The 26,855-nt window shown below is 46.3% G+C and overlaps 2 protein-coding genes across 2 annotated transcripts in view; both read right to left on the bottom strand.

The window, feature by feature from the left end:
* The window catches only part of LOC118936669 (DNA-directed RNA polymerase II subunit rpb1-like), a 116,705-nt gene extending 101,773 nt beyond the window's left edge, over window positions 1–14,932 (bottom strand). Inside the window, exon 1 of the mRNA XM_036981815.1 lies at window positions 14,824–14,932. The gene's annotated coding sequence lies outside the window, so the exon portion shown is untranslated. The remainder of the gene's footprint in view (window positions 1–14,823) is intronic.
* Window positions 14,933–24,557: 9,625 nt separating this feature from the next.
* The window catches only part of LOC110513174 (sodium/hydrogen exchanger 5), a 133,758-nt gene continuing 131,460 nt past the window's right edge, over window positions 24,558–26,855 (bottom strand). Inside the window, 3 exon segments of the mRNA XM_036981685.1 lie at window positions 24,558–25,570; window positions 25,572–26,011; window positions 26,123–26,254. Of these exon segments, the coding sequence (XP_036837580.1) occupies window positions 25,427–25,570; window positions 25,572–26,011; window positions 26,123–26,254 (716 nt within the window). The 3' untranslated portion in view covers window positions 24,558–25,426.

The raw sequence follows: 26,855 nt of genomic DNA, 5'->3' as shown, positions 1-26,855 counted from the left end.
AAGTCTCTCTGGATCAGAGTCTGTTAAATGACTCTCTACTGTAAGTCTCTCTGGATCAGAGTCTGTTAAATGACTCTCTACTGTAAGTCTCTCTGGATCAGAGAGTCTGTTAAATGACTCCCTACTGTAAGTCTCTCTGGATCAGAGTCTGTTAAATGACTCTCTACTGTAAGTCTCTCTGGATCAGAGAGTCTGTTAAATGACTCTCTACTGTAAGTCTCTCTGGATCAGAGAGTCTGTTAAATGACTCTCTACTGTAAGTCTCTCTGGATCAGAGAGTCTGTTAAATGACTCTCTACTGTAAGTCTCTCTGGATCAGAGAGTCTGTTAAATGACTCCCTACTGTAAGTCTCTCTGGATCAGAGAGTCTGTTAAATGACTCTCTACTGTAAGTCTCTCTGGATCAGAGAGTCTGTTAAATGACTCTCTACTGTAAGTCTCTCTGGATCAGAGAGTCTGTTAAATGACTCTCTACTGTAAGTCTCTCTGGATCAGAGTGTCTGCTAAATGAATAACAAAATCTCACAAACACAGTAACAACACACCTAACAGCTCTGAGAATTTGATGACCAAACATTTTTTTTATTACTGTCAACTAGCCAGGGATTTTCCTGCCACTGAAATGCTTGGGCGGGCCGCCAAAGTTTATTCGGGATGCGCAAGTCCAAACAGCGTAATGTAATACACACATATATATATATATATATACATACATATATATATATATATATATATATATATATATATTTATACATTTTTGGGATTGGAAAAATGTTTCCTGTGTAAACTTCAACGATTAAAACCAGATATAAATTATATAGAAAAGATAATGGACCTATATGTTTTTTAATAATATAATATTTGAGAACAAATCAATCACCAAAATAAAAGCTAGACAGTCAAGGGCGAATAGAAAATTCCCTAAAAACAATGAATTTAGCGGTATTGACTTTGTTGCTATGTTTGAGCAGAAGAACACAGCATTAGCCATGTCAAAATGCATGGAATTACAGGAAATTAGCTTTAAAACTGCAATGTTTTTCTCTCAGCTCCATGGAGAGGTGAAATGTGTAAAATTGCAGGAAATTGGCTTTAAAACTCTAAGATTTCTCTACACACCGCCAAGATAGGTGCCTCTAAAATGTTCTAAATAATTCAGCAGAGCCAACAGACCAACGCGCCCATTGCCACGCCCATTCCCACACCCACTGCCACGCCCATTGCCACACCCACCGCCTAAGCCCCTTCCTGATCCAGAAGAGAGCTCTGCTCCTCCTACTCGTCCTGCAATAGAACTGGTTGACCCACCTCTGAAAGGCATCTGAACACCTCGTAATACCCACATTCAACACAACGGCCCTGAGAGAGACTACTGCTGTGTTGTACAGCGGTGTGTTCTGAATCTGAGTTACCGGAGTTCAACAAGGCTTTCTGAATCTGAGTTACCGGAGTTCAACAAGGCTTTCTGAATCTGAGTTACCGGAGTTCAACAAGGCTTTCTGAATCTGAGTTACCGGAGTTCAACAAGGCTTTCTGAATCTGAACTGTGCTTACCGGAGTTCAACAAGGCTTTCTGAATCTGACCTGTGCTTACCGGAGTTCAACAAGGCTTTCTGAATCTGAACTGTGCTTACCTGAGTTCAACAAGGCTTTCTGAATCTGACCCGTGCTTACCGGAGTTCAACAAGGCTTTCTGAATCTGAACTGTGCTTACCTGAGTTCAACAAGGCTTTCTGAATCTGACCTGTGCTTACCGGAGTTCAACAAGGCTTTCTGAATCTGAACTGTGCTTACCGGAGTTCAACAAGGCTTTCTGAATCTGACATGTGCTTACCGGAGTTCAACAAGGCTTTCTAAATCTGACATGTGCTTACCGGAGTTCAACAAGGCTTTCTGAATCTGAACTGTGCTTACCTGAGTTCAATAAGGCTTTCTGAATCTGACCTGTGCTTACCGGAGTTCAACAAGGCTTTCTGAATCTGACCTGTGCATACCTGAGTTCAACAAGGCTTTCTGAATCTGAACTGTGCTTACTTGAGTTCAACAAGGCTTTCTGAATCTGACCTGTGCTTACCGGAGTTCAACAAGGCTTTCTGAATATGAACTGTGCTTACCTGAGTTCAACAAGGCTTTCTGAATCTGAACTGTGCTTACCGGAGTTCAACAAGGCTTTCTGAATCTGACCTGTGCTTACCGGAGTTCAACAAGGCTTTCTGAATCTGACCTGTGCTTACCGGAGTTCAACAAGGCTTTCTGAATCTGAACTGTGCTTACCGGAGTTCAACAAGGCTTTCTGAATCTGACCTGTGCTTACCAGAGTTCAACAAGGCTTTCCCATTTGCGGCCAACATGTTACTTAGTAACCATTTCAGTTGAACGATTCCAAATGAAGATTCCAACACGGTGCACACTGCCATCTCAGAATGGTATCTTACGCTGTGTTGTACAGCGGTGTGTTCTGAATCTGACCTGTGCTTACCGGAGTTCAACAAGGCTTTCTGAATCTGAACTGTGCTTACCTGAGTTCAACAAGGCTTTCTGAATCTGACCCGTGCTTACCGGAGTTCAACAAGGCTTTCTGAATCTGAACTGTGCTTACCTGAGTTCAACAAGGCTTTCTGAATCTGACCTGTGCTTACCGGAGTTCAACAAGGCTTTCTGAATCTGAACTGTGCTTACCGGAGTTCAACAGGGCTTTCTGAATCTGACATGTGCTTACCGGAGTTCAACAAGGCTTTCTAAATCTGACATGTGCTTACCGGAGTTCAACAAGGCTTTCTGAATCTGAACTGTGCTTACCTGAGTTCAATAAGGCTTTCTGAATCTGACCTGTGCTTACCGGAGTTCAACAAGGCTTTCTGAATCTGACCTGTGCATACCTGAGTTCAACAAGGCTTTCTGAATCTGAACTGTGCTTACTTGAGTTCAACAAGGCTTTCTGAATCTGACCTGTGCTTACCGGAGTTCAACAAGGCTTTCTGAATATGAACTGTGCTTACCTGAGTTCAACAAGGCTTTCTGAATCTGAACTGTGCTTACCGGAGTTCAACAAGGCTTTCTGAATCTGACCTGTGCTTACCGGAGTTCAACAAGGCTTTCTGAATCTGACCTGTGCTTACCGGAGTTCAACAAGGCTTTCTGAATCTGAACTGTGCTTACCGGAGTTCAACAAGGCTTTCTGAATCTGACCTGTGCTTACCGGAGTTCAACAAGGCTTTCTGAATCTGAACTGTGCTTACCGGAGTTCAACAAGGCTTTCTGAATCTGACCTGTGCTTACCAGAGTTCAACAAGGCTTTCCCATTTGCGGCCAACATGTTACTTAGTAACCATTTCAGTTGAACGATTCCAAATGAAGATTCCAACACGGTGCACACTGCCATCTCAGAATGGTATCTTACGCTGTGTTGTACAGCGGTGTGTTCTGAATCTGACCTGTGTTACCTAGTAACCAGATTCCAACACGGTGTCATCTCAGAATGGTATCTTACGCTGTGTTGTACAGCGGTGTGTTCTGAATCTGACCTGTGTTACCTAGTAACCAGATTCCAACACGGTGTCATCTCAGAATGGTATCTTACGTTAGGCCAAACAAATGTAAGTAACTGCATAACGGATTCATTTTTTTATTTTATTTTTTAGTGAGGTCGAGCAAGCAAAATAAAAAATAAAATTATAATAAAATGTTTTATAAAATTTGCACCTCTTCTAATAATACTAAAACAAACTTAGTACAACACCTATCGCCCTCTCGCCGAGAGAGTTTAGACTTTCGGTATTGAAGTGAATGGGGGAGAAGAGAATAGAGCCCGGGTCGACCCCCTAGCACGTCTGGGCCACCTCACTTATCCGCTACATTGGTGTCAGGTCTTGGACAGCACCATTGAGAAGCGCGTCCCGGACAAATTTTTGTCAAAGTAACATATTTTTTTTTACAGGCATAGATCTGTCCTTTTTCATACTTTATGTGGTAAAATACTGCATAGAGCAGCAGTCCACTACAGTAATTAGCCCCATTCTGACTGTACTGTACTGCTTCAGCTTGAATTCTACATTTAACACATCTCCCACTACCATACCTTTCTGGCCTTGCCTGCCTGCTTTACAGACAGTAGATGCTGTCTTCTTCAGAGTAGAAGATATATGAAGGACTGTCGGTGCCACACGAGGCCAGCTGAGCCACAACCCCGTGTCCCTCTCCCATCATGCTCATCCATAGTCAACAGTCATGTGACATTATGAAAGCACTCTGGTTAAGGAGCCAGTCTCCTCCTGCAGCACAAACCTGAAGAAGCTGAAGGTTTAAATCATGTCTGGGACAGCGAGTGGCCCGGGTCAAGTCAAGATCGGGAGGCCCCCCCCCGACCCCCCGGGGATGCTAAAATGATATATCAGCTTCTCAAAGGCTGGCTAAGGGCTTTGTGTTGATGCTTTGGCAGTCTGAAGGGCAGACTTCAGAGCACTAGTTACCCCCTCGTGACCACTCTGGTTCAGGAAGTGCAATAGAGTTCAGCTCTGCAGGAAATGGGTTGAAAGGTCCAGGAAATACATCACCACTAGTCTACCCCATTAAATACTGTCTAAACAGCCCCTGTACCACTAGTCTACCCCCATTAAATACTGTCTAAACAGCCCCTGTACCCCTAGTCTACCCCATTAAATACTGTCTAAACAGCCCCTGTACCACTAGTCTACCCCCATTAAATACTGTCTAAACAGCCCCTGTACCACTAGTCTACCCCATTAAATACTGTCTAAACAGCCCCTGTACCACTAGTCTACCCCATTAAATACTGTCTAAACAGCCCCTGTACCCCTAGTCTACCCCATTAAATACTGTCTAAACAGCCCCTGTACCACTAGTCTACCCCATTAAATACTGTCTAAACAGCCCCTGTACCCCTAGTCTACCCCCATTAAATACTGTCTAAACAGCCCCTGTACCACTAGTCTACCCCATTAAACACTGTCTAAACAGCCCCTGTACCCCTAGTCTACCCCATTAAATACTGTCTAAACAGCCCCTGTACCCCTAGTCTACCCCCATTAAATACTGTCTAAACAGCCCCTGTACCACTAGTCTACCCCCATTAAATACTGTCTAAACAGCCCCTGTACCACTAGTCTACCCCATTAAATACTGTCTAAACAGCCCCTGTACCACTAGTCTACCCCCATTAAATACTGTCTAAACAGCCCCTGTACCCCTAGTCTACCCCCATTAAATACTGTCTAAACAGCCCCTGTACCCCTAGTCTACCCCCATTAAATACTGTCTAAACAGCCCCTGTACCACTAGTCTACCCCATTAAATACTGTCTAAACAGCCCCTGTACCCCTAGTCTACCCCATTAAATACTGTCTAAACAGCCCCTGTACCCCTAGTCTACCCCCATTAAATACTGTCTAAACAGCCCCTGTACCATTAGTCTACCCCCATTAAATACTGTCTAAACAGCCCCTGTACCACTAGTCTACCCCCATTAAATACTGTCTAAACAGCCCCTGTACCCCTAGTCTACCCCCATTAAATACTGTCTAAACAGCCCCTGTACCACTAGTCTACCCCATTAAACACTGTCTAAACAGCCCCTGTACCCCTAGTCTACCCCCATTAAATACTGTCTAAACAGCCCCTGTACCACTAGTCTACCCCATTAAACACTGTCTAAACAGCCCCTGTACCCCTAGTCTACCCCCATTAAACACTGTCTAAACACATTCCAAGGCTGAAGGCCGTATCAACTATTATAAATATGTCATTGCCCATATAAACCGAGTTAAAACGCCTTCGGTAATTAATAACAACCAAATATTTCAGGCTGTGAATTTCCCTTTAACTGGGAGATGTTATCACGTCGTTGTTAATAACTGCAGATGTGAATTTCCCTTTAACTGGGAGATGTTATCACGTCGTTGTTAACTGCAGATGTGAATTTCCCTTTAACTGGGAGATGTTATCACGTCGTTGTTAACTGCAGATGTGAATTTCCCTTTAACTGGGAGATGTTATCACGTCGTTGTTAACTGCAGATGTGAATTTCCCTTTAACTGGGAGATGTTATCACGTCGTTGTTAATAACTGCAGATCATTGTGTTCCTATTAACAGTAGCCATTCAGTTATCTTCTCTTTTTTTTTTAAAGACTAAGGAGCCAAAACTCATTAATCATCATGTGGTTGGCCGGCGTTGATCCCAGACCGATGGAGCCACGCCCCCGAGCTGAAGGCCGACTATTGTTCCAGAACTGATTCATCTCGTTTCACTTCGCTCTGCATGAAGAGAGGCTAACCACCTGGTGGAGGGAACATATTTGTTTTCGCTTCATTCATTGCTCTACTTGGCGAACGTTACACATTTTTCCTAGCTGACAGTACAACAACAACAACAACACATGTTTGAAATTAAGCTGTGGATAAATGACAAGCATTCAAGTTTTCCTGGTAAACTCGTCGGGTCCTAATTGTGTTTTAGTCAGACAGCCTGAAGCAGGAAGTAAACAGCTGATGACTGTTAAAGAACCAGTTAGGAGCAGTGTGGCAGTCTGACAACGAGTAGCCCTGTACAGACTGACTAAACACAGACCACAGACCGGGGCGGCAGGGTAGCCTAGTGGTTAGAGTGTGGCAGTCTGACAACGAGTAGCCCTGTACAGACTGACTAGACACAGACCACAGACCTTGGGCGGCAGGGTAGCCTAGTGGTTAGAGTGTGGCAGTCTGACAACGAGTAGCCCTGTACAGACTGACTAGACACAGACCACAGACCAGGGCGGCAGGGTAGCCTAGTGGTTAGAGTGTGGCAGTCTGACAACGAGTAGCCCTGTACAGACTGACTAGACACAGACCACAGACCGGGGCGGCAGGGTAGCCTAGTGGTTAGAGTGTGGCAGTCTGACAACGAGTAGCCCTGTACAGACTGACTAGACACAGACCACAGACCGGGGCAGCAGGGTAGCCTAGTGGTTAGTGTGGCAGTCTGACAACGAGTAGCCCTGTACAGACTGACTAGACACAGACCACAGACCGGGGCGGCAGGGTAGCCTAGTGGTTAGAGTGTGGCAGTCTGACAACGAGTAGCCCTGTACAGACTGACTAGACACAGACCACAGACCGGGGCAGCAGGGTAGCCTAGTGGTTAGTGTGGCAGTCTGACAACGAGTAGCCCTGTACAGACTGACTAGACACAGACCACAGACCTGGGGCGGCAGGGTAGCCTAGTGGTTAGAGTGTGGCAGTCTGACAACGAGTAGCCCTGTACAGACTGACTAAACACAGACCACAGACCGGGGCAGCAGGGTAGCCTAGTGGTTAGAGTGTGGCAGTCTGACAACGAGTAGCCCTGTACAGACTGACTAAACACAGACCACAGACCGGGGCGGCAGGGTAGCCTAGTGGTTAGAGTGTGGCAGTTTGACAACGAGTAGCCCTGTACAGACTGACTAAACACAGACCATATGAACTACTAGGGTTTAAAGTGGTATCCAGATGTTTATATCGTCATACTGTCCTTCTCTCGTACCGGGATATACAGTAGTACCGGCTTAGTACACAAGGGGGGTAGGGTTGCAAACTTTTCAGACATTTTCCAAGAAATTTGACGGATTTGTACCTTGTCAGCTCAGGGGTTTGAACTTGCAACCTAACGGTTACTAGTCCAACTCTCTAACCACTAGTCTACCTACATTATGAAGAAGAAGAAGAAGGCAGTCTGGAATCAGACAGAATCGCTCCTGTTCCTACAATATGAAGAAGGCAGCCTGGAATCAGACAGAATCACTCCTGTTCCTACAATATGAAGAAGAAGGCAGTCTGGAACCAGACAGATACAGTAGAGTTGTAACGATGGGACAAGTCTGTAACTACCAATTGGATATCACGAAACTAGGGAGAAAAGAAAGAAAGACAAAAAAGAATACAACTTGGTCTTTGTCAGCGAAAAGAAAGATATGGAGAAACTCCCGGCGCATTGGCATTGGCTGAATCAGCTTAATCTACCAACCAATCATCTCCCACAATACCTTCCCACTGCATGTCTTGTGCACCTCAAGTTCCTACCCGGGTCCCGGGTTCGCTAAAAATGTAATTATGAGAAATAATTTACTCAGTAAAGTCACTCCCATTGAGTTATATGGCCACGCCCACTAAGGCCAACTTTTGAATGGTTGGTATCCCAGGCTTATAAAGGCTGTGTTAATATCCTGGGACGACGTCGGTCATACAACGACTGAGGACTAGCTCATGGACTAGCTACATTTATAGCAGGTAAAATACTGAGAATAAATCACTTAGAAACTAGATCATGCTTAATCAACGTTCCACTAAACACATTATCCCACTAGAGTTTTGTAAAAAAACGGCAGAATCCAAATGTCATGTCGGGCCCAAAACGGTTTACCTGATAACATGTGTCTGCCTGTACACTGCGGCTTTGAATTTCCTCCATAACGGCCTCAAGGGATCCCCCCCCCCCCCCCCCCCAAAATAAAACCACCACTGTATTCATTAGATCAAACTGAAGGAAATTATTTAATTTACCACTGATGTTAATCATCAGTCGAGAAGACAGGGTGGCATTTCTATTAACGTAGAAAACACAGCCGTGTTCTTTCCTTCTCTGCCGTTCGACACGGTTCTGTCAGGTTAACATACCTCCGTCCAGACACGCAGCCTCTCAGTGATTCTTCCTCTCTGGGTAGTGTCCCAAATCGCACCCTATTCCCTGTATATAGTGCACCCTATTCCCTTTATATAGTGCACCCTATTCCCTTTATATAGTGCACCCTATTCCCTTTATATAGTGCACCCTATTCCCTTTATATAGTGCACCCTATTCCCTTCATATAGTGCACCCTATTCCCTTTATATAGTGCAACCTATTCCCTTTATATAGTGCACCCTATTCCCTTTATATAGTGCACCCTATTCCCTGTATATAGTGCACCCTATTCCCTGTATATAGTGCACCCTATTCCCTGTATATAGTGCACTCTATTCCTTTTATATAGTGCACCCTATTCCCTTTATATAGTGCACCCTATTCCCTCTATATAGTGCACCCTATTCCCTTTATATAGTGCACCCTATTCCCTTTATATAGTGCACCCTATTCCCTTTATATAGTGCACCCTATTCCCTCTATATAGTGCACCCTATTCCCTGTATATAGTGCACCCTGTTCCCTTTATATAGTGCACCCTATTCCCTGTATATAGTGCGCCCTATTCCCTTTATATAGTGCACCCTATTCCCTGTATATAGTGCACCCTATTCCCTTTATATAGTGCACCCTGTTCCCTTTATATAGTGCACCCTATTCCCTTTATATAGTGCACCCTATTCCCTTCATATAGTGCACCCTATTCCCTTTATATAGTGCACCCTATTCCCTTTATATAGTGCACCCTATTCCCTTTATATAGTGCACCCTATTCCCTGTATATAGTGCACCCTATTCCCTGTATATAGTGCACCCTATTCCTTTTATATAGTGCACCCTATTCCCTTTATATAGTGCACCCTATTCCCTCTATATAGTGCACCCTATTCCCTTTATATAGTGCACCCTATTCCCTTTATATAGTGCACCCTATTCCCTTTATATAGTGCACCCTATTCCCTCTATATAGTGCACCCTATTCCCTGTATATAGTGCACCCTGTTCCCTTTATATAGTGCACCCTATTCCCTGTATATAGTGCGCCCTATTCCCTTTATATAGTGCACCCTATTCCCTCTATATAGTGCACCCTATTCCCTTTATATAGTGCACCCTATTCCCTTTATATAGTGCACACTGTTCCCTTTATATAGTGCACCCTATTCCCTGTATATAGTGCACCCTCACCAGAGTACGCTGCTAACCACCATATATAGTATAGAAGGACAGTGTCCCTCACCAGAGTACGCTGCTAACCACCATATATAGTATAGAAGGACAGTGTCCCTCACCAAAGTACGCTGCTAACCACCATATATAGTATAGAAGGACAGTGTCCCTCACCAGAGTATGCTGCTAACCACCATATATAGTATAGAAGGACAGTGTCCCTCACCAGAGTACGCTGCTAACCACCATATATAGTATAGAAGGACGGAGTCCCTCACCAGAGTACACTGCTAACCACCATATACAGTATAGAAGGACAGTGTCCCTCACCAGAGTACGCTGCTAACCACCATATAGAGTATAGAAGGACGGTGTCCCTCACCAGAGTACGCTGCTAACCACCATTTATAGTATAGAAGGACGGTGTCCCTCACCAGAGTACGCGCTAACCACCATATACTGTACAGTATAGAAGGACAGTGTCCCTCACCAGAGTATGCTGCTAACCACCATATATAGTATAGAAGGACGGTGTCCCTCACCAGAGTACGCGCTAACCACCATATACTGTACAGTATAGAAGGACAGTGTCCCTCACCAGAGTACGCTGCTAACCACCATATATAGTATAGAAGGACGGTGTCCCTCACCAGAGTACGCTGCTAACCACCATATATAGTATAGAAGGACGGTGTCCCTCACCAGAGTACGCGCTAACCACCATATACTGTACAGTATAGAAGGACAGTGTCCCTCACCAGAGTATGCTGCTAACCACCATATAGAGTATAGAAGGACGGTGTCCCTCACCAGAGTACGCTGCTAACCACCATATATAGTATAGAAGGACGGTGTCCCTCACCAGAGTACGCTGCTAACCACCATATATAGTATAGAAGGACAGTGTCCCTCACCAGAGTACGCTGCTAACCACCATATATAGTATAGAAGGACAGTGTCCCTCACCAGAGTACGCTGCTAACCACCATATACAGTATAGAAGGACAGTGTCCCTCACCAGAGTACACTGCTAACCACCATATACAGTATAGAAGGACGGTGTCCCTCACCAGAGTACACTGCTAACCACCATATATAGTATAGAAGGACAGTGTCCCTCACCAGAGTACACTGCTAACCACCATATATAGTATAGAAGGACAGTGTCCCTCACCAGAGTACGCTGCTAACCACCATATATAGTATAGAAGGACAGTGTCCCTCACCAGAGTACGCTGCTAACCACCATATATAGTATAGAAGGACAGTGTCCCTCACCAGAGTACGCTGCTAACCACCATATAGAGTATAGAAGGACGGTGTCCCTCACCAGAGTACGCTGCTAACCACCATAGAAAGTATAGAAGGACAGTGTCCCTCACCAGAGAACGCTGCTAACCACCATATATAGTATAGAAGGACAGTGTCCCTCACCAGAGTACACTGCTAACCACCATATACAGTATAGAAGGACAGTGTCCCTCACCAGAGTACGCTGCTAACCACCATATAGAGTATAGAAGGACGGTGTCCCTCACCAGAGTACGCTGCTAACCACCATTTATAGTATAGAAGGACGGTGTCCCTCACCAGAGTACGCGCTAACCACCATATACTGTACAGTATAGAAGGACAGTGTCCCTCACCAGAGTATGCTGCTAACCACCATATATAGTATAGAAGGACGGTGTCCCTCACCAGAGTACGCGCTAACCACCATATACTGTACAGTATAGAAGGACAGTGTCCCTCACCAGAGTACGCTGCTAACCACCATATATAGTATAGAAGGACGGTGTCCCTCACCAGAGTACGCTGCTAACCACCATATATAGTATAGAAGGACGGTGTCCCTCACCAGAGTACGCGCTAACCACCATATACTGTACAGTATAGAAGGACAGTGTCCCTCACCAGAGTATGCTGCTAACCACCATATAGAGTATAGAAGGACGGTGTCCCTCACCAGAGTACGCTGCTAACCACCATATATAGTATAGAAGGACGGTGTCCCTCACCAGAGTACGCTGCTAACCACCATATATAGTATAGAAGGACAGTGTCCCTCACCAGAGTACGCTGCTAACCACCATATATAGTATAGAAGGACAGTGTCCCTCACCAGAGTACGCTGCTAACCACCATATACAGTATAGAAGGACAGTGTCCCTCACCAGAGTACACTGCTAACCACCATATACAGTATAGAAGGACGGTGTCCCTCACCAGAGTACACTGCTAACCACCATATATAGTATAGAAGGACAGTGTCCCTCACCAGAGTACACTGCTAACCACCATATATAGTATAGAAGGACAGTGTCCCTCACCAGAGTACGCTGCTAACCACCATATATAGTATAGAAGGACAGTGTCCCTCACCAGAGTACGCTGCTAACCACCATATATAGTATAGAAGGACAGTGTCCCTCACCAGAGTACGCTGCTAACCACCATATAGAGTATAGAAGGACGGTGTCCCTCACCAGAGTACGCTGCTAACCACCATAGAAAGTATAGAAGGACAGTGTCCCTCACCAGAGAACGCTGCTAACCACCATATATAGTATAGAAGGACAGTGTCCCTCACCAGAGTACGCTGCTAACCACCATATACTGTACAGTATAGAAGGACGGTGTCCCTCACCAGAGTATGCTGCTAACCACCATATATAGTATAGAAGGACAGTGTCCCTCACCAGAGTATGCTGCTAACCACCATATATAGTATAGAAGGACAGTGTCCCTCACCAGAGTACGCTGCTAACCACCATATATAGTATAGAAGGACAGTGTCCCTCACCAGAGTACGCTGCTAACCACCATATACTGTACAGTATAGAAGGACGGTGTCCCTCACCAGAGTACGCTGCTAACCACCATATACTGTACAGTATAGAAGGACGGTGTCCCTCACCAGAGTACGCTGCTAACCACCATATACAGTATAGAAGGACGGTGTCCCTCACCAGAGTATGCTGCTAACCACCATATATAGTATAGAAGGACGGTGTCCCTCACCAGAGTACGCTGCTAACCACCATATACAGTATAGAAGGACGGTGTCCCTCACCAGAGTACGCTGCTAACCACCATATATAGTATAGAAGGACGGTGTCCCTCACCAGAGTACGCTGCTAACCACCATATATAGTATAGAAGGACAGTGTCCCTCACCAGAGTACGCTGCTAACCACCATATAGAGTATAGAAGGAAGGTGTCCCTCACCAGAGTACGCTGCTAACCACCATATACAGTATAGAAGGACAGTGTCCCTCACCAGAGTACGCTGCTAACCACCATATACAGTATAGAAGGACAGTGTCCCTCACCAGAGTACGCTGCTAACCACCATATACAGTATAGAAGTATAGAAGGACAGTGTCCCTCACCAGAGTATGCTGCTAACCACCATATACTGTACAGTATAGAAGGACGGTGTCCCTCACCAGAGTACGCTGCTAACCACCATATAGAGTATAGAAGGAAGGTGTCCCTCACCAGAGTACGCTGCTAACCACCATATACAGTATAGAAGGACAGTGTCCCTTACCAGAGTACGCTGCTAACCACCATATAGAGTATAGAAGGACAGTGTCCCTCACCAGAGTACGCTGCTAACCACCATATATAGTATAGAAGGACGGTGTCCCTCACCAGAGTACGCTGCTAACCACCATATATAGTATAGAAGGACGGTGTCCCTCACCAGAGTACGCTGCTAACCACCATATATAGTATAGAAGGACAGTGTCCCTCACCAGAGTACGCTGCTAACCACCATATACAGTATAGAAGGACAGTGTCCCTCACCAGAGTATGCTGATAACCACCATATAGAGTATAGAAGGACAGTGTCCCTCACCAGAGTACGCTGCTAACCACCACGTTTAGTCTTCCACACACCGCTGGATCCTCTCCCTGCTCTATATCCTCCTAGGCCCCAGCTTCCTCTTGAAGGCCTGACTGAGGACATCTGAAAGGCAGAGACAGACTCAGATTGGGTTGCCAGGTTGGGTTGAAGTGGAGGTTTCAGGACCCAGACCCGTACAGTTACCTGGCAGAAAAAGTTCAATGCCAGACAAGATGTTTCTGGTCCAGACGCTCCAACCCACAGATGTTTCTAGTTCAGACGCTCCAACCCACAGATGTTTCTGGTCCAGACGCTCCAACCCACAGATGTTTCTAGTTCAGATCGTTGAGACAGACAGGTCTGGTGACATTGAGGTTGGACTCAATCTACCACCTGGTCTAAAGTAGTGCACTACATAGGGATTAGTGTACCATAGGGTTCTGGACTAAAGTAGTGCACTACATAGGGATTAGTGTACCATAGGGTTCTGGTCTAAAGTAGTGCACTACATAGGGAATAGTGTACCATAGGGTTCTGGTCTAAAGTAGTGCACTACAAAGGGATTAGTGTGCCATTTGTGAATCAGCACTATGGGTTATTTTTTGTAAACACTACTGATGGACTTGATAGTTACAAACTGTCCTTCTCCATCAGCAACCAAAAACCCTATTCTAATCCACTGCCTCTTCAATTCTGTAAAATAAAACCCTATTCTAATCCACTGCCTCTTCAATTCTGTAAAATAAACCCTGTTCTAATCCACTGCCACTTCAATTCTGTAAAATAAAACCCTATTCTAATCCAGTGCCTCTTCAATTCTGTAAAATAAACCCTATTCTAATCCACTGCCTCTTCAATTCTGTAAAATAAACCCTATTCTAATCCACTGCCTCTTCAATTCTGTAAAATAAAACCCTGTCAAGCTAAGCAGCACCTAGCGTACCTGTCTTCATAAAGGTGAACAAAAGAACATTACGCCAGTCTATTTGTTTTCTTGAACGAAAGGAATTTGGAGGAGGTGGCGGCTAGGGGCCGGCTAGAGATGCCAGAGGAGGGAACCACAAAAAAATGTAGCACAACTCAGGCATCAGTTGGCGAGTTTTTTTTTTTATGTAAAAAAACTAGAAAATGATGCACCTTACCTGGATACAACATGCCCTGTTCTGGAGACCAACGTGTGAAATTGAGCAATGTGTGTTTTTCCTGAATATGTTCTCCCGTCCAGGTAAAGGGGTTTAGCGAAAACAGTCCTCCCACCTGTAACCAAGCAGACATGCTGTCACAGAGCCGACAGGGCCTTACACAACACACCTATCTATAGCTGCAGGGGGAATATCTTGGAATGGCATTAACTAAAATCATAGGCTGTGTGTCACAGTCACATTCACACACCGCTCGTCTGTCATTCAACCAACGGAATGTGTAATATCACACACCTATTAATATGAACGTGTTAGTCATTTAGCAGACACTCTTATCCAGAGAGACTTTACAAGAGCAATTTACTGTAGTGCAAAAAGGGATATTGAATTGTGTTTTGGTTGTCAACGCAACCAAATAATCAACATTCTGAAGGAGATCCAGAGAGACTTACAGGAGCAATTAGGGATAAGTGCCTTGCTCAAGGGCACAACAGATTTTCACCTAGTCGGCTCCGGGGATTCAAACCAGCAACCTTTCAGTTACTAACCCAATGCTCTTAACCGCTAGGCTATTGGATTCACGTCTCTATCTCAACCAACAATCTAAGTAAAAAATAAAAAAAATAGGACTAAATCTAATCAAACTTTAAATGCATTTTAAATAAAGTTGTATTTGATTTGAAATAAAGTTGGATTTGATTTAGTCCTATTCTTTAACTTTGATTATTGGTTGAAATGGAGACATTAATCCAACATATCAATTATTATTAATTTATAGACAAACTGGAATTAAAGCCAGTGGTACAAAATATACTTCTCCTTCAAAATGTTGATATTTAGTTGCTTTGACAACCAAAACATAATTCAATATCCCTTTTGCACTACAATAAATAGCCTATTAACTTGTGGACTAGTTAAAGACCAGTTGAAAAACGCGGAAGGGTTGGGTTGTGTGTTCAAGATGTACCACTTCTGTTTAAATACATCACTCATTGCTTAAAGCCACACCCCAGGCACACCTACCAAACGGAGCAAACATATCTCCTCCGTTCAAGAAAGTACATAAACGTTTTGGGAAAATGTGTCGTTCGGTACAAACCGTTTCCGCAACGTCGCAAACGTTCAAACAAAACTGAACACTCCCCTCTCTTAGGTCACATTAATGTTCTATTATACAAATGGGAGGGTCTAATCATGAATGCTAATTAGTTAAAACCGCATACCAACAGGTGTCTATTTCACAAGATACCGCTGGCTAAATCAGACATTAAAATGCCTATTTACTCTGTTCCATCTGACTGCGCAATCCACAGCCCAGCGATTTACAAACCTAATCTCCACTATAAAAAGCATCTAGACATTATATCACATTTCTTTTAGACTAACATTTAGTTTTCAACAGCGGAGATTTGTATAAACCTTGCTGTCTGAACGACTGGGTCGCGTCCATAGATACAGAACCAAAAGACTGAACGACTGGGTCGCATCTCTGGTAACGAGCCGACAGAACAAACGACCAACCGGGTTGGGTAGCAAACCTAGATTTGTGTCGGGACTATATCTTGTGGAAGGATGAAAGAGCATGAATAAATGAATTAATATATACACGTTTTTAATGAAAATCGAAGCCGGTGTTTGGGGGATGTATTGGCATGGTTTGCCAGCCCGATACCAACAACTCCTGTGCCAATATATCCTCCTAAACATCAGCTTCTCTGGGCACACGATCGCTTAAATAATGCCCCAAAGGCTCTTGTCAAATACCTTGCTAGTTCCTTTCCCCATCCTCTCTCTGCTAGGCCCCACTAACAGAGAAGTACATGTTTCAGCAATAAACTGTAACTTAGCTTTCACCTTAAAAAATGTTTTAATGACGATAGAATACAAAATGAGTTGGGGGGCTAACATTAGCTAGGTAGAAACATAAACATTGTATGGGGTCATGTTTAGCTGACCATTAGCTAACTAACATTGCCTGACTCTAGCTTGAGTCTGTGTAACTTATTGGTTTGGAGTCAAACCATTACACAAGACCCCAGATGTTGTGTGTCCCAAAGCAAACTGGCCCCAATGCCTTCCTAGCATGAGGCTGGCTAGCATGCTAACTAAACAGCTAACTTTAACTAGCTAGATATTCTGAAAGCTAAATTAGGATCGTTGTCAGAGGCAAAGTTGGTTATAGTGTCAAATATTGGGAATAAAAACTCTCAAAATAACCTTTAACAAAACCCTAAAAGTTACACTGCACAATTACTAACATTATTTGACCTTTTAACTGGCTACAAATCTAACTTTATAAACTTACCAGTGAATCTCCAACATCTGTCCACAGAGTTGCTATGTAGCTAGTGGCTGGTTTCCACTAGATAACACAGCCACAAAGTCAGATACATCGTAAAAAAATGGTATGAAAACAAAAATATATATATATTTGGTCTTAATTTAGGGTTAGGCATAAAGTTAGCATTTTGGTTAAAGTTAGTGGTAAAGTTAGGTTAAAAATCCGATTTTAAGAAGATAATTTGTAGAAATGGGCGGGGTTTATGACCTTTTGACTGTGTTAACTAGTGACGACCCGTAGCTTGTGGAGTGATGCAAGCGTGTGATTGGTTACTGTTTAGACATGCGATTGAGTCTACACGGTTTTAATTGGACTAGACACGTGAGACTGACTCAGTGCAAGCGTAGTCTCTAGATCAGGTTGGACATACTGTAGCTAGGTCAAATACATGTCCCCCGGACCCCACATAGCCTGGTTCCTCTCTAGGTTTCTTCTTAGGTTTTGGCCTTTCTAGGGAGTTTTTCCTAGCCACCGTGCTTCTTCACCTGCATTGCTTGCTGTTTGGGGTTTTAGGCTGGGTTTCTGTACAGCACTTTGAGATATCAGCTGATGTACGAAGGGCTATATAAAATAAATTTGATTGATTGATTGATTGGTTAACTGCCTTGTTCAGGGGAACAGTGGGGTTAACTGCCTTGTTCAGGGGTTGCAGAACGACAGCATCCTCAGTGTCCTTCAGAGTGAAATTTAGAGATATAGAAATAAAGCACGTGACCAACAGGTATTCATTCAGAAAAAACACACTTTATAATTTATTATTACTTTGTTTCTGGGCAAGAGCCAAAGTGAACATTTTGGCACAGATATGTTTAGTTTACTACAACAACCCGTCCAATCTCAGATAAAAACTAAATCATCGTTTCAAAGCAAAAAAAATAGTCTTCAGAACATTTCCGATGTCGTGTTGTGATAGTTAGAGATCGAAACGGTTTAAGTGACAGAGAGCATAATAACTCAAACAACAACGTTGACAAGCAGCTCAAATAAAACTATGTGCAGCTGCACTCGGTGTCCCAGGCAAGCAGCTGGTACCACACTAGTCATGAGGCAAGCAGCTGGTGCCACACTAGTCATGAGGCAAGCAGCTGGTGCCACACTAGTCATGAGGCAAGCAGCTGGTGCCACACTAGTCATGAGGCAAGCAGCTGGTGCCACACTAGTCATGAGGCAAGCAGCTGGTGCCACACTAGTCATGAGGCAAGCAGCTGGTGCCACACTAGTCATGAGGCAAGCAGCTGGTGCCACACTAGTCATGAGGCAAGCAGCTGGTGCCACACTAGTCAAGGGTTATGAGGCAAGCAGATGGTGCCACACTAGTCAAGGGTTATGAGGCAAGCAGCTGGTGCCACACTAGGGTTATGAGGCAAGCAGCTGGTGCCACACTAGTCAAGGGTTATGAGGCAAGCAGATGGTGCCACACTAGTCAAGGGTTATGAGACAAGCAGTTGGTGCCACACTAGGGTTATGAGGCAAGCAGCTGGTACCACACTAGTCAAGGGTTATGAGGCAAGCAGCTGGTGCCACACTAGTCAAGGGTTATGAGGCAAGCAGATGGTGCCACACTAGTCAAGGGTTATGAGACAAGCAGCTGGTGCCACACTAGTCATGAGGCAAGCAGCTGGTACCACACTAGTCATGAGGCAAGCAGTTGGTGCCACACTAGTCATGAGGCAAGCAGCTGGTGCCACACTAGTCATGAGGCAAGCAGCTGGTACCACACTAGTCATGAGGCAAGCAGCTGGTGCCACACTAGTCATGAGGCAAGCAGCTGGTACCACACTAGTCATGAGGCAAGCAGCTGGTGCCACACTAGTCATGAGGCAAGCAGCTGGTGCCACACTAGTCAAGGGTTATGAGACAAGCAGCTGGTGCCACACTAGTCAAGGGTTATGAGACAAGCAGATGGTTCCACACTAGTCAAGGGTTATGAGGCAAGCAGCTGGTGCCACACTAGTCATGAGGCAAGCAGCTGCTGCCACACTAGTCAAGGGTTCTGAGGCAAGCAGCTGGTGCCACACTAGTCAAGGGTTATGAGGCAAGCAGTTGGTGCCACACTAGTCAAGGGTTATGAGACAAGCAGATGGTGCCACACTAGTCAAGGGTTATGAGACAAGCAGCTGGTGCCACACTAGTCAAGGGTTATGAGGCAAGCAGCTGGTGCCACACTAGTCAAGGGTTATGAGACAAGCAGCTGGTGCCACACTAGTCAAGGGTTATGAGGCAAGCAGCTGGTACCACACTAGTCATGAGGCAAGCAGCTGGTACCACACTAGTCATGAGGCAAGCAGCTGGTACCACACTAGTCATGAGGCAAGCAGCTGGTACCACACTAGTCATGAGGCAAGCAGCTGGCTCCACACTAGTCATGAGGCAAGCAGTTGGTACCACACTAGTCATGAGGCAAGCAGCTGGTGCCACACTAGTCATGAGGCAAGCAGCTGGTGCCACACTAGTCAAGGGTTATGAGACAAGCAGATGGTGCCACACTAGTCATGAGGCAAGCAGCTGGTGCCACACTAGTCATGAGGCAAGCAGCTGGTGCCACACTAGTCAAGGGTTATGAGGCAAGCAGCTGGTGCCACACTAGTCAAGGGTTATGAGACAAGCAGATGGTTCCACACTAGTCAAGGGTTATGAGGCAAGCAGCTGGTACCACACTAGTCATGAGGCAAGCAGCTGGTGCCACACTAGTCAAGGGTTACGAGGCAAGCAGTTGGTGCCACACTAGTCAAGGGTTATGAGACAAGCAGATGGTGCCACACTAGTCAAGGGTTATAAGGCAAGCAGCTGGTACCACACTAGTCATGAGGCAAGCAGCTGGTACCACACTAGTCATGAGGCAAGCAGCTGGTGCCACACTAGTCATGAGGCAAGCAGCTGGTACCACACTAGTCATGAGGCAAGCAGCTGGTGCCACACTAGTCAAGGGTTATGAGGCAAGCAGCTGGTACCACACTAGTCAAGGGTTATGAGGCAAGCAGCTGGTACCACACTAGTCAAGGGTTATGAGGCAAGCAGTTGGTGCCACACTAGTCAAGGGTTATGAGGCAAGCAGCTGGTACCACACTAGTCATGAGGCAAGCAGCTGGTGCCACACTAGTCAAGGGTTCATGAGGCAAGCAGCTGGTACCACACTAGTCAAGGGTTATGAGGCAAGCAGTTGGTGCCACACTAGTCAAGGGTTATGAGGCAAGCAGTTGGTGCCACACTAGTCAAGGGTTATGAGGCAAGCAGCTGGTACCACACTAGTCATGAGGCAAGCAGCTGGTACCACACTAGTCAAGGGTTATGAGGCAAGCAGCTGTTGCCACACTAGTCATGAAGCAAGCAGTTGGTACCACACTAGGGTTATGAGGCAAGCAGCTGGTGCCACACTAGTCAAGGGTTATGAGGCAAGCAGTTGGTGCCACACTAGTCAAGGGTTATGAGGCAAGCAGCTGGTACCACACTAGTCAAGGGTTATTAGGCAAGCAGTTGGTGCCACACTAGTCAAGGGTTATGAGGCAAGCAGCTGGTACCACACTAGTCATGAGGCAAGCAGCTGGTGCCACACTAGTCAAGGGTTCATGAGGCAAGCAGCTGGTACCACACTAGTCAAGGGTTATGAGGCAAGCAGTTGGTGCCACACTAGTCAAGGGTTATGAGGCAAGCAGTTGGTGCCACACTAGTCAAGGGTTATGAGGCAAGCAGCTGGTACCACGCTAGTCATGAGGCAAGCAGCTGGTACCACACTAGTCAAGGGTTATGAGGCAAGCAGCTGTTGCCACACTAGTCATGAAGCAAGCAGTTGGTACCACACTAGGGTTATGAGGCAAGCAGCTGGTGCCACACTAGTCAAGGGTTATGAGGCAAGCAGTTGGTGCCACACTAGGGTTATGAGGCAAGCAGCTGCTGCCACACTAGTCAAGGGTTCTGAGGCAAGCAGCTGGTGCCACACTAGTCAAGGGTTATGAGGCAAGCAGCTGGTGCCACACTAGTCAAGGGTTATGAGGCAAGCAGCTGGTGCCACACTAGTCAAGGCTTATGAGACAAGCAGCTGGTGCCACACTAGGGTTATGAGGCAAGCAGCTGGTACCACACTAGTCAAGGCTTATGAGACAAGCAGCTGATGCCACACTAGTCAAGGGTTATGAGGCAAGCAGCTGGTGCCACACTAGTCAAGGGTTATGAGGCAAGCAGCTGATGCCACACTAGTCAAGGGTTTAATCCCTAATTGCACCCTTTTCTCTTAAAGTCCTATACAGGCCTATGGTGGGCCCTCTTCCAGAACAGGGAATAGGGAGGGCCCTGGTCCAGAACAGGGAATAGGGAGGGCCCTGGTCCAGAACAGGGAATAGGGTGCCATTTGGGACAAAAACCAATCGTTTCTTCTTACAAGGCACAACATCCCTCATGTTAAACACATCCCCTTTGCTGATTGGAGAGTTTGTGGCTGTTAACATGACAATAAACAACTGAATGACGGTGCCGGAGAGAGACATTTACAGGAGGTTATATCCCTATGGGCCTCTGGATTGTACTCTCCAAGTACAGTATGGAGGGAAGAACAGTAAGTATTTATGTGTTAAGGAAAACTGATTGTTTACGTCACCACGTTATAGACCCAGTATCAATGAGCTCGGGCTTTAAATTAACGTTATAGACCCAGTATCAATGAGCTCGGGCTTTAAATTAACGTTATAGACCCAGTATCAATGAGCTCGGGCTGTAAATTAACGTTATAGACCCAGTATCAATGAGCTCGGGCTTTAAATTAACGTTATAGACCCAGTATCAATGAGCTCGGGCTGTAAATTAACATTTCATGTGAATCTTTGGCAAAACAAAACCAACAAAAAAACACCATGTACCAATCCATTATACGTTGAACTAATGTATCATTAAAACAACTCCTTTACATAAATACAGAATATAACAGAGTGTTCATCTCATCTGAATGTATTATTAAGATCGGCGTGTGTTAAGATATTGGACAAAACGAGGTAAAACACAGGAGGGGGGAGGGATAATGTTGGGTTAGGGTTAGTAGAATAATGTTGTGTCTCTACCGGGATAACAAGTCCATGAGATAGGAGAGGAGGTGGTAGGGAACTCTCACAGAACATCATACTGGTTTCTATATCAGTTTAGACACTTTACACTGTATGTGTGTGTGTGTGTGTGTGTGTGTGTGTGTGTGTGTGTGTGTGTGTGTGTGTGTGTGTGTGTCTGTGTGCGTCTGTGTGTGTGCGTGTGTGTGTGTGTGTGTGTGCGTGTGCGTGCGCGTGTGCGTGCGTGTGTGTGTGTGCGTGTGTGTGTGTGTGTGTGTGTGTCACCTTTGACAACTGTCCTCCCGCTGTACACAACAAAAGAAAGCAGATGAAACCCTAAATCCTCACGTTCCCCTCTGACGTAACAGTTACAGTAGAATACACAACAGACTGAGGCAATGGATGATGTCATCACATCAAAAAAGGAAATGGTGACTTTAACTCTTCTACAAACTTTGGTCATTTTTTTAATAAAACAATTCTTCTGTAGCTCGGCAAAGTTTTTTTTCATTTTCTTTATTTTTTTTATTTTTTTTTACAAAGAAAACGTCTTCTGTAGTTTTTATATAAGATAAACATTGATAAATACATGTTTAAAACCCTTAAAGGTGTTTAGTCTTAACATACGGCTGCATTGGGTTGACACAGGCCATAAAGGACAGGCAGAGAGAGGGATTGGAAGGTGAAGTAGTGTTTAAAGTCACTAAGGGGGCGATTCTTAGGGGTTATTTCCCAAATCACATTCCCTATTGACAATATAGTGCCAGACCAGAGCCCATAGGCCCTATAGTAGTGCATTATGTAGGGGGTAGGGGTGCCAATTAGGAGGCAGGCTGTGATTGACCTGCTCTGACTGTACATGATGAGAGACAGAGAAAGTTCTCCCAGATTAATATCATCAGGAACTACGACTAGTGGGTTAAATATACATCATATTAAATACTGTGTCTCCCCCTGGGCTTCCTGAGGTCCAGGTTCATCACTACTGAGGGGATGAGAGGAATATTAAATACTGTGTCTCCCCCTGGGCTTCCTGAGGTCCAGGTTCATCACTACTGAGAGGATGAGAGGAATATTCAATACTGTGTCTCCCCCTGGGCGTCCTGAGGTCCAGGTTCATCACTACTGAGGGGATGAGAGGAGACAGATCACAAACAGATCTGGGACCAGGCGATGCTGGCTCTGGTCATCAAGCATCGATGCTGGCTCTGGGCTATGGTCATCAAGCATCGATGCTGGCTCTGGGCTATGGTCATCAAGCATCGATGCTGGCTCTGGGCTATGGTCATCAAGCATCGATGCTGGCTCGGGGCTATGGTCATCAAGTATCGATGCTGGCTCGGGGCTATGGTCATCAAGCATCGATGCTGGCTCTGGGCTATGGTCATCAAGCATCGATGCTGGCTCTGGGCTATGGTCATCAAGCATCGATGCTGGCTCTGGGCTGGGGTCATCAAGCATCGATGCTGGCTCGGGGCTATGGTCATCAAGCATCGATGCTGGCTCTGGGCTATGGTCATCAAGCATCGATGCTGGCTCGGGGCTATGATCATCAAGCATCGATGCTGGCTCGGGGCTATGGTCATCAAGCATCGATGCTGGCTCGGGGCTGGGAAATTAGAGACTTTCCTGATAATCTCATGGCCTGGTCTCATATCAGCTTGTGCTGTCTTGTCAACTCCTATGGTTGTTGTTATTGCTGTTTGGCCTGACCATGACCATAGGAGTTGGGGTAACAGAGCACAAACCAATCAGGGATCTCTCTCTCTTTCTCTCTCTGGAACCAGGGTCTGTAGTACCTTAGACCGCTGCGATACAGCCTGGAATCGAACCAGGGTCTGTAGTACCACTGCGCCGCTCGGGAGCCCTTAAAGAGCGAGGTTTGGCGGGTCGTGTTCCGGAGGACGCGTGACTCCGCCTTCGCCTCTCCCGAGAACGTTGGGAAGTTGCAGCGATGAGACAAGATCATAATTAGGGAGAAAAAGGGGGCTAAAAAAAGTATATATATATTATATTATATAAGTGAAGCTGTTAGGCAGGACAAATGTTTTCTCTCTCTCTTTTCTTGTGGGTCGGGGAGGAGGAGAGGAGAGGAGAGGAGGGGAGAGGAGGGGGAGAGGAGAGGAGAGGGAGAGGGAGAGGGAGAGGGAGAGGGAGAGGGAGAGGAGAGGAGAGGAGAGGAGAGGAGAGGAGAGGAGAGGAGAGGAGAGGAGAGGAGAGGAGAGGAAGAGGAGAGGAGAGGAGAGGAGAGGAGAGGGAGAGGAGAGGAGAGGGAGAGGAGAGGAGAGGAGGAGAGAGGAGAGGAGAGGAGAGGAGAGGAGAGGGAGAGGAGAGGAGAGGGAGAGGAGAGGAGAGGAGAGGAGAGGAGAGGAGAGGAGAGGAGAGGAGAGGAGGAGAGGAGAGGAGAGGAGAGGAGAGGAGAGGACTGGGGGTTGAATGGAGCGTTTGATGTTAGATGGACACACCCCATAAGGCCTGGGTAATGCGGCCGTCCGGCTGTGGACAGATATATTTCCCAAATCGGCTTACATCTTGACATTGACTTATACTCAAGTGTATGAAACAGACAGAGCAGAACCTCGACCCCTGCAGGGACCTGGGGGGGATAGAACCAATCAGGGACCAGGATCTGGTCATCAATCAACAACACTCTCTCTGGAAACTGGTATTGTTTTACCACATGGACGGACGGCCCCAACCCTGGACCACAATGCACTGTGTCTGTCTATCTGTGACTGTACCAGCTGCCACATCAAAACTCTTAGCCTTCGTCCCAAATGGCACCCTTTTCCCTATTGGGGCCCTGGTCAAAAGTAGTGCACTATATAGGGAATAGGGTGCTCATTATGGGATGCTCACTATACTTCCTCAATATCATCATCGCTGTATTAGTCCAATATCCTGTGTGTGTGTGTGTGTGTGTGTGTTTGTAATGTATGTCTGAATCTATAGAGACAGTGGATCCAGAGTTATTGAAGGAGATGAAGACTCGTCGTCTGGAAGGAGAAGTAGCAGAGCTGAGGGGGTTGGACGGCCTGAGCTGGTGTGTGTGGTTGGGTGACTGTTCTGTTGTTGAGTGTGTGAGGCAGTGAGGGACGTGATTGCCCATAAAAGCTGATTTGAAATCAGTCTTGTGTTGTTCTCCCTAGTAGGTATTGGTTAGGGACTTGGTTGAGTAAGCTGATCCTAGATCTGGGTCGCCGGGGCAACACCAGAGATGTGGTTGGAGCTATTAAAGCTGAGTGGGCCCTCTGCTGCGTGCCAGCGGCTCACTGCCAGGAGGGGGCGCTGTGACCAGGCTCCTCAGGTACACACAGGGGTTCCTCCTCCGCCCTAGACCCTGGGCCAGGGGGGGAGGGGGCGGGGGGCCTCACAGAGGATGACACGAGGGGCTGCAGCTCCTGCTCCTGATCAGACAAGGCTCCCTCTTCCTCCTCCTTCTCCTCTCCTCCTGGAGGGAACTCAAACCGAGCGATGCCCTGAGCCACTATTGACCCAGCCCCTCTGGATCCAAAACCAGAGCCACTAACTCCACTACCAGAGTATGAGACAGGACGTTGCCCTCCCAGCCTGGAGAGGGCGCTGACGCGGGGGTGTAAGGGCTCTACGGGGCCCGGCGGAGAGGCCAGGCTCTCTAAGGAGGAGATGCTCTGGTTCCAAGCCTGCTGCAGGTCTATGGGGATGATTTTAGTAGCCTCCATGGAAACACACACCGGCAGGGTTCCGATGCCGCCCTTCCAGGGCAGGTTCCTCTCACTGCAGGTGGGGGAGGGCGGGGCCACGGAGGGGCTCTGACACACCTCCAGACCAGCCGGGACTGAGACAGAGGAGAATACAGTCAGGATTCTGTATTAGTACAGTATTTAGACAGGGAAAACCAGGCCATTTTCTTAGGTTTCTAGTCTCTCCTGTGTCAATGTGTCCTTACCAGATTTGGGTCGTTCTTTGGGCGTGTCTGGAACCTTTCGAGCCACAAAGGTGATGCCAACGTCCTCCTCCTTCTCTGGCTCCAAGTGTTCCCCCTTCTCATCCTCAGACTCCACTGTCACCACCACAGGATCTGAGGGGGCATCACAGACACATGAACACTACAGTACCCACAATGCACCACCACAGGATCTGAGGGGGCATCACAGACACATGAATACTACAGTACCCACAATGCACCACCACAGGATCTGAGAGGGCATCACAGACACATGAACACTACAGTACCCACAATGCACCTTCACAGGCTCTGAGGGAACATCACAGACACATGAACACTACAGTACCCACAATGCACCACCACATGATCTGAGGGGGCATCACAGACACATGAACACTACAGTACCCACAATGCACCACCACAGGATCTGAGGGGGCATCACAGACACATGAACACTACAGTACCCACAATGCACCACCACAGGATCTGAGAGGGCATCACATACACATGAACACTACAGTACCCACAATGCACCTTCACAGGCTCTGAGGGGACATCGCAGACACATGAACACTACAGTACCCACAATGCACCACCATAGGATCGGAGGAGGCATCATAGACACATGAACACTACCCTACCCACAATGCACCACCATAGGATCGGAGGAGGCATCATAGACACATGAACACTACCCTACCCACAATGCACCACCATAGGATTTGAGGGGGCA

Source organism: Oncorhynchus mykiss, chromosome 6 (assembly GCF_013265735.2).
Source record: "Oncorhynchus mykiss isolate Arlee chromosome 6, USDA_OmykA_1.1, whole genome shotgun sequence".
Taxonomy (NCBI): Eukaryota; Metazoa; Chordata; class Actinopteri; order Salmoniformes; family Salmonidae; genus Oncorhynchus; species Oncorhynchus mykiss.
This window is presented reverse-complemented; position numbering and strand designations above follow the sequence as displayed.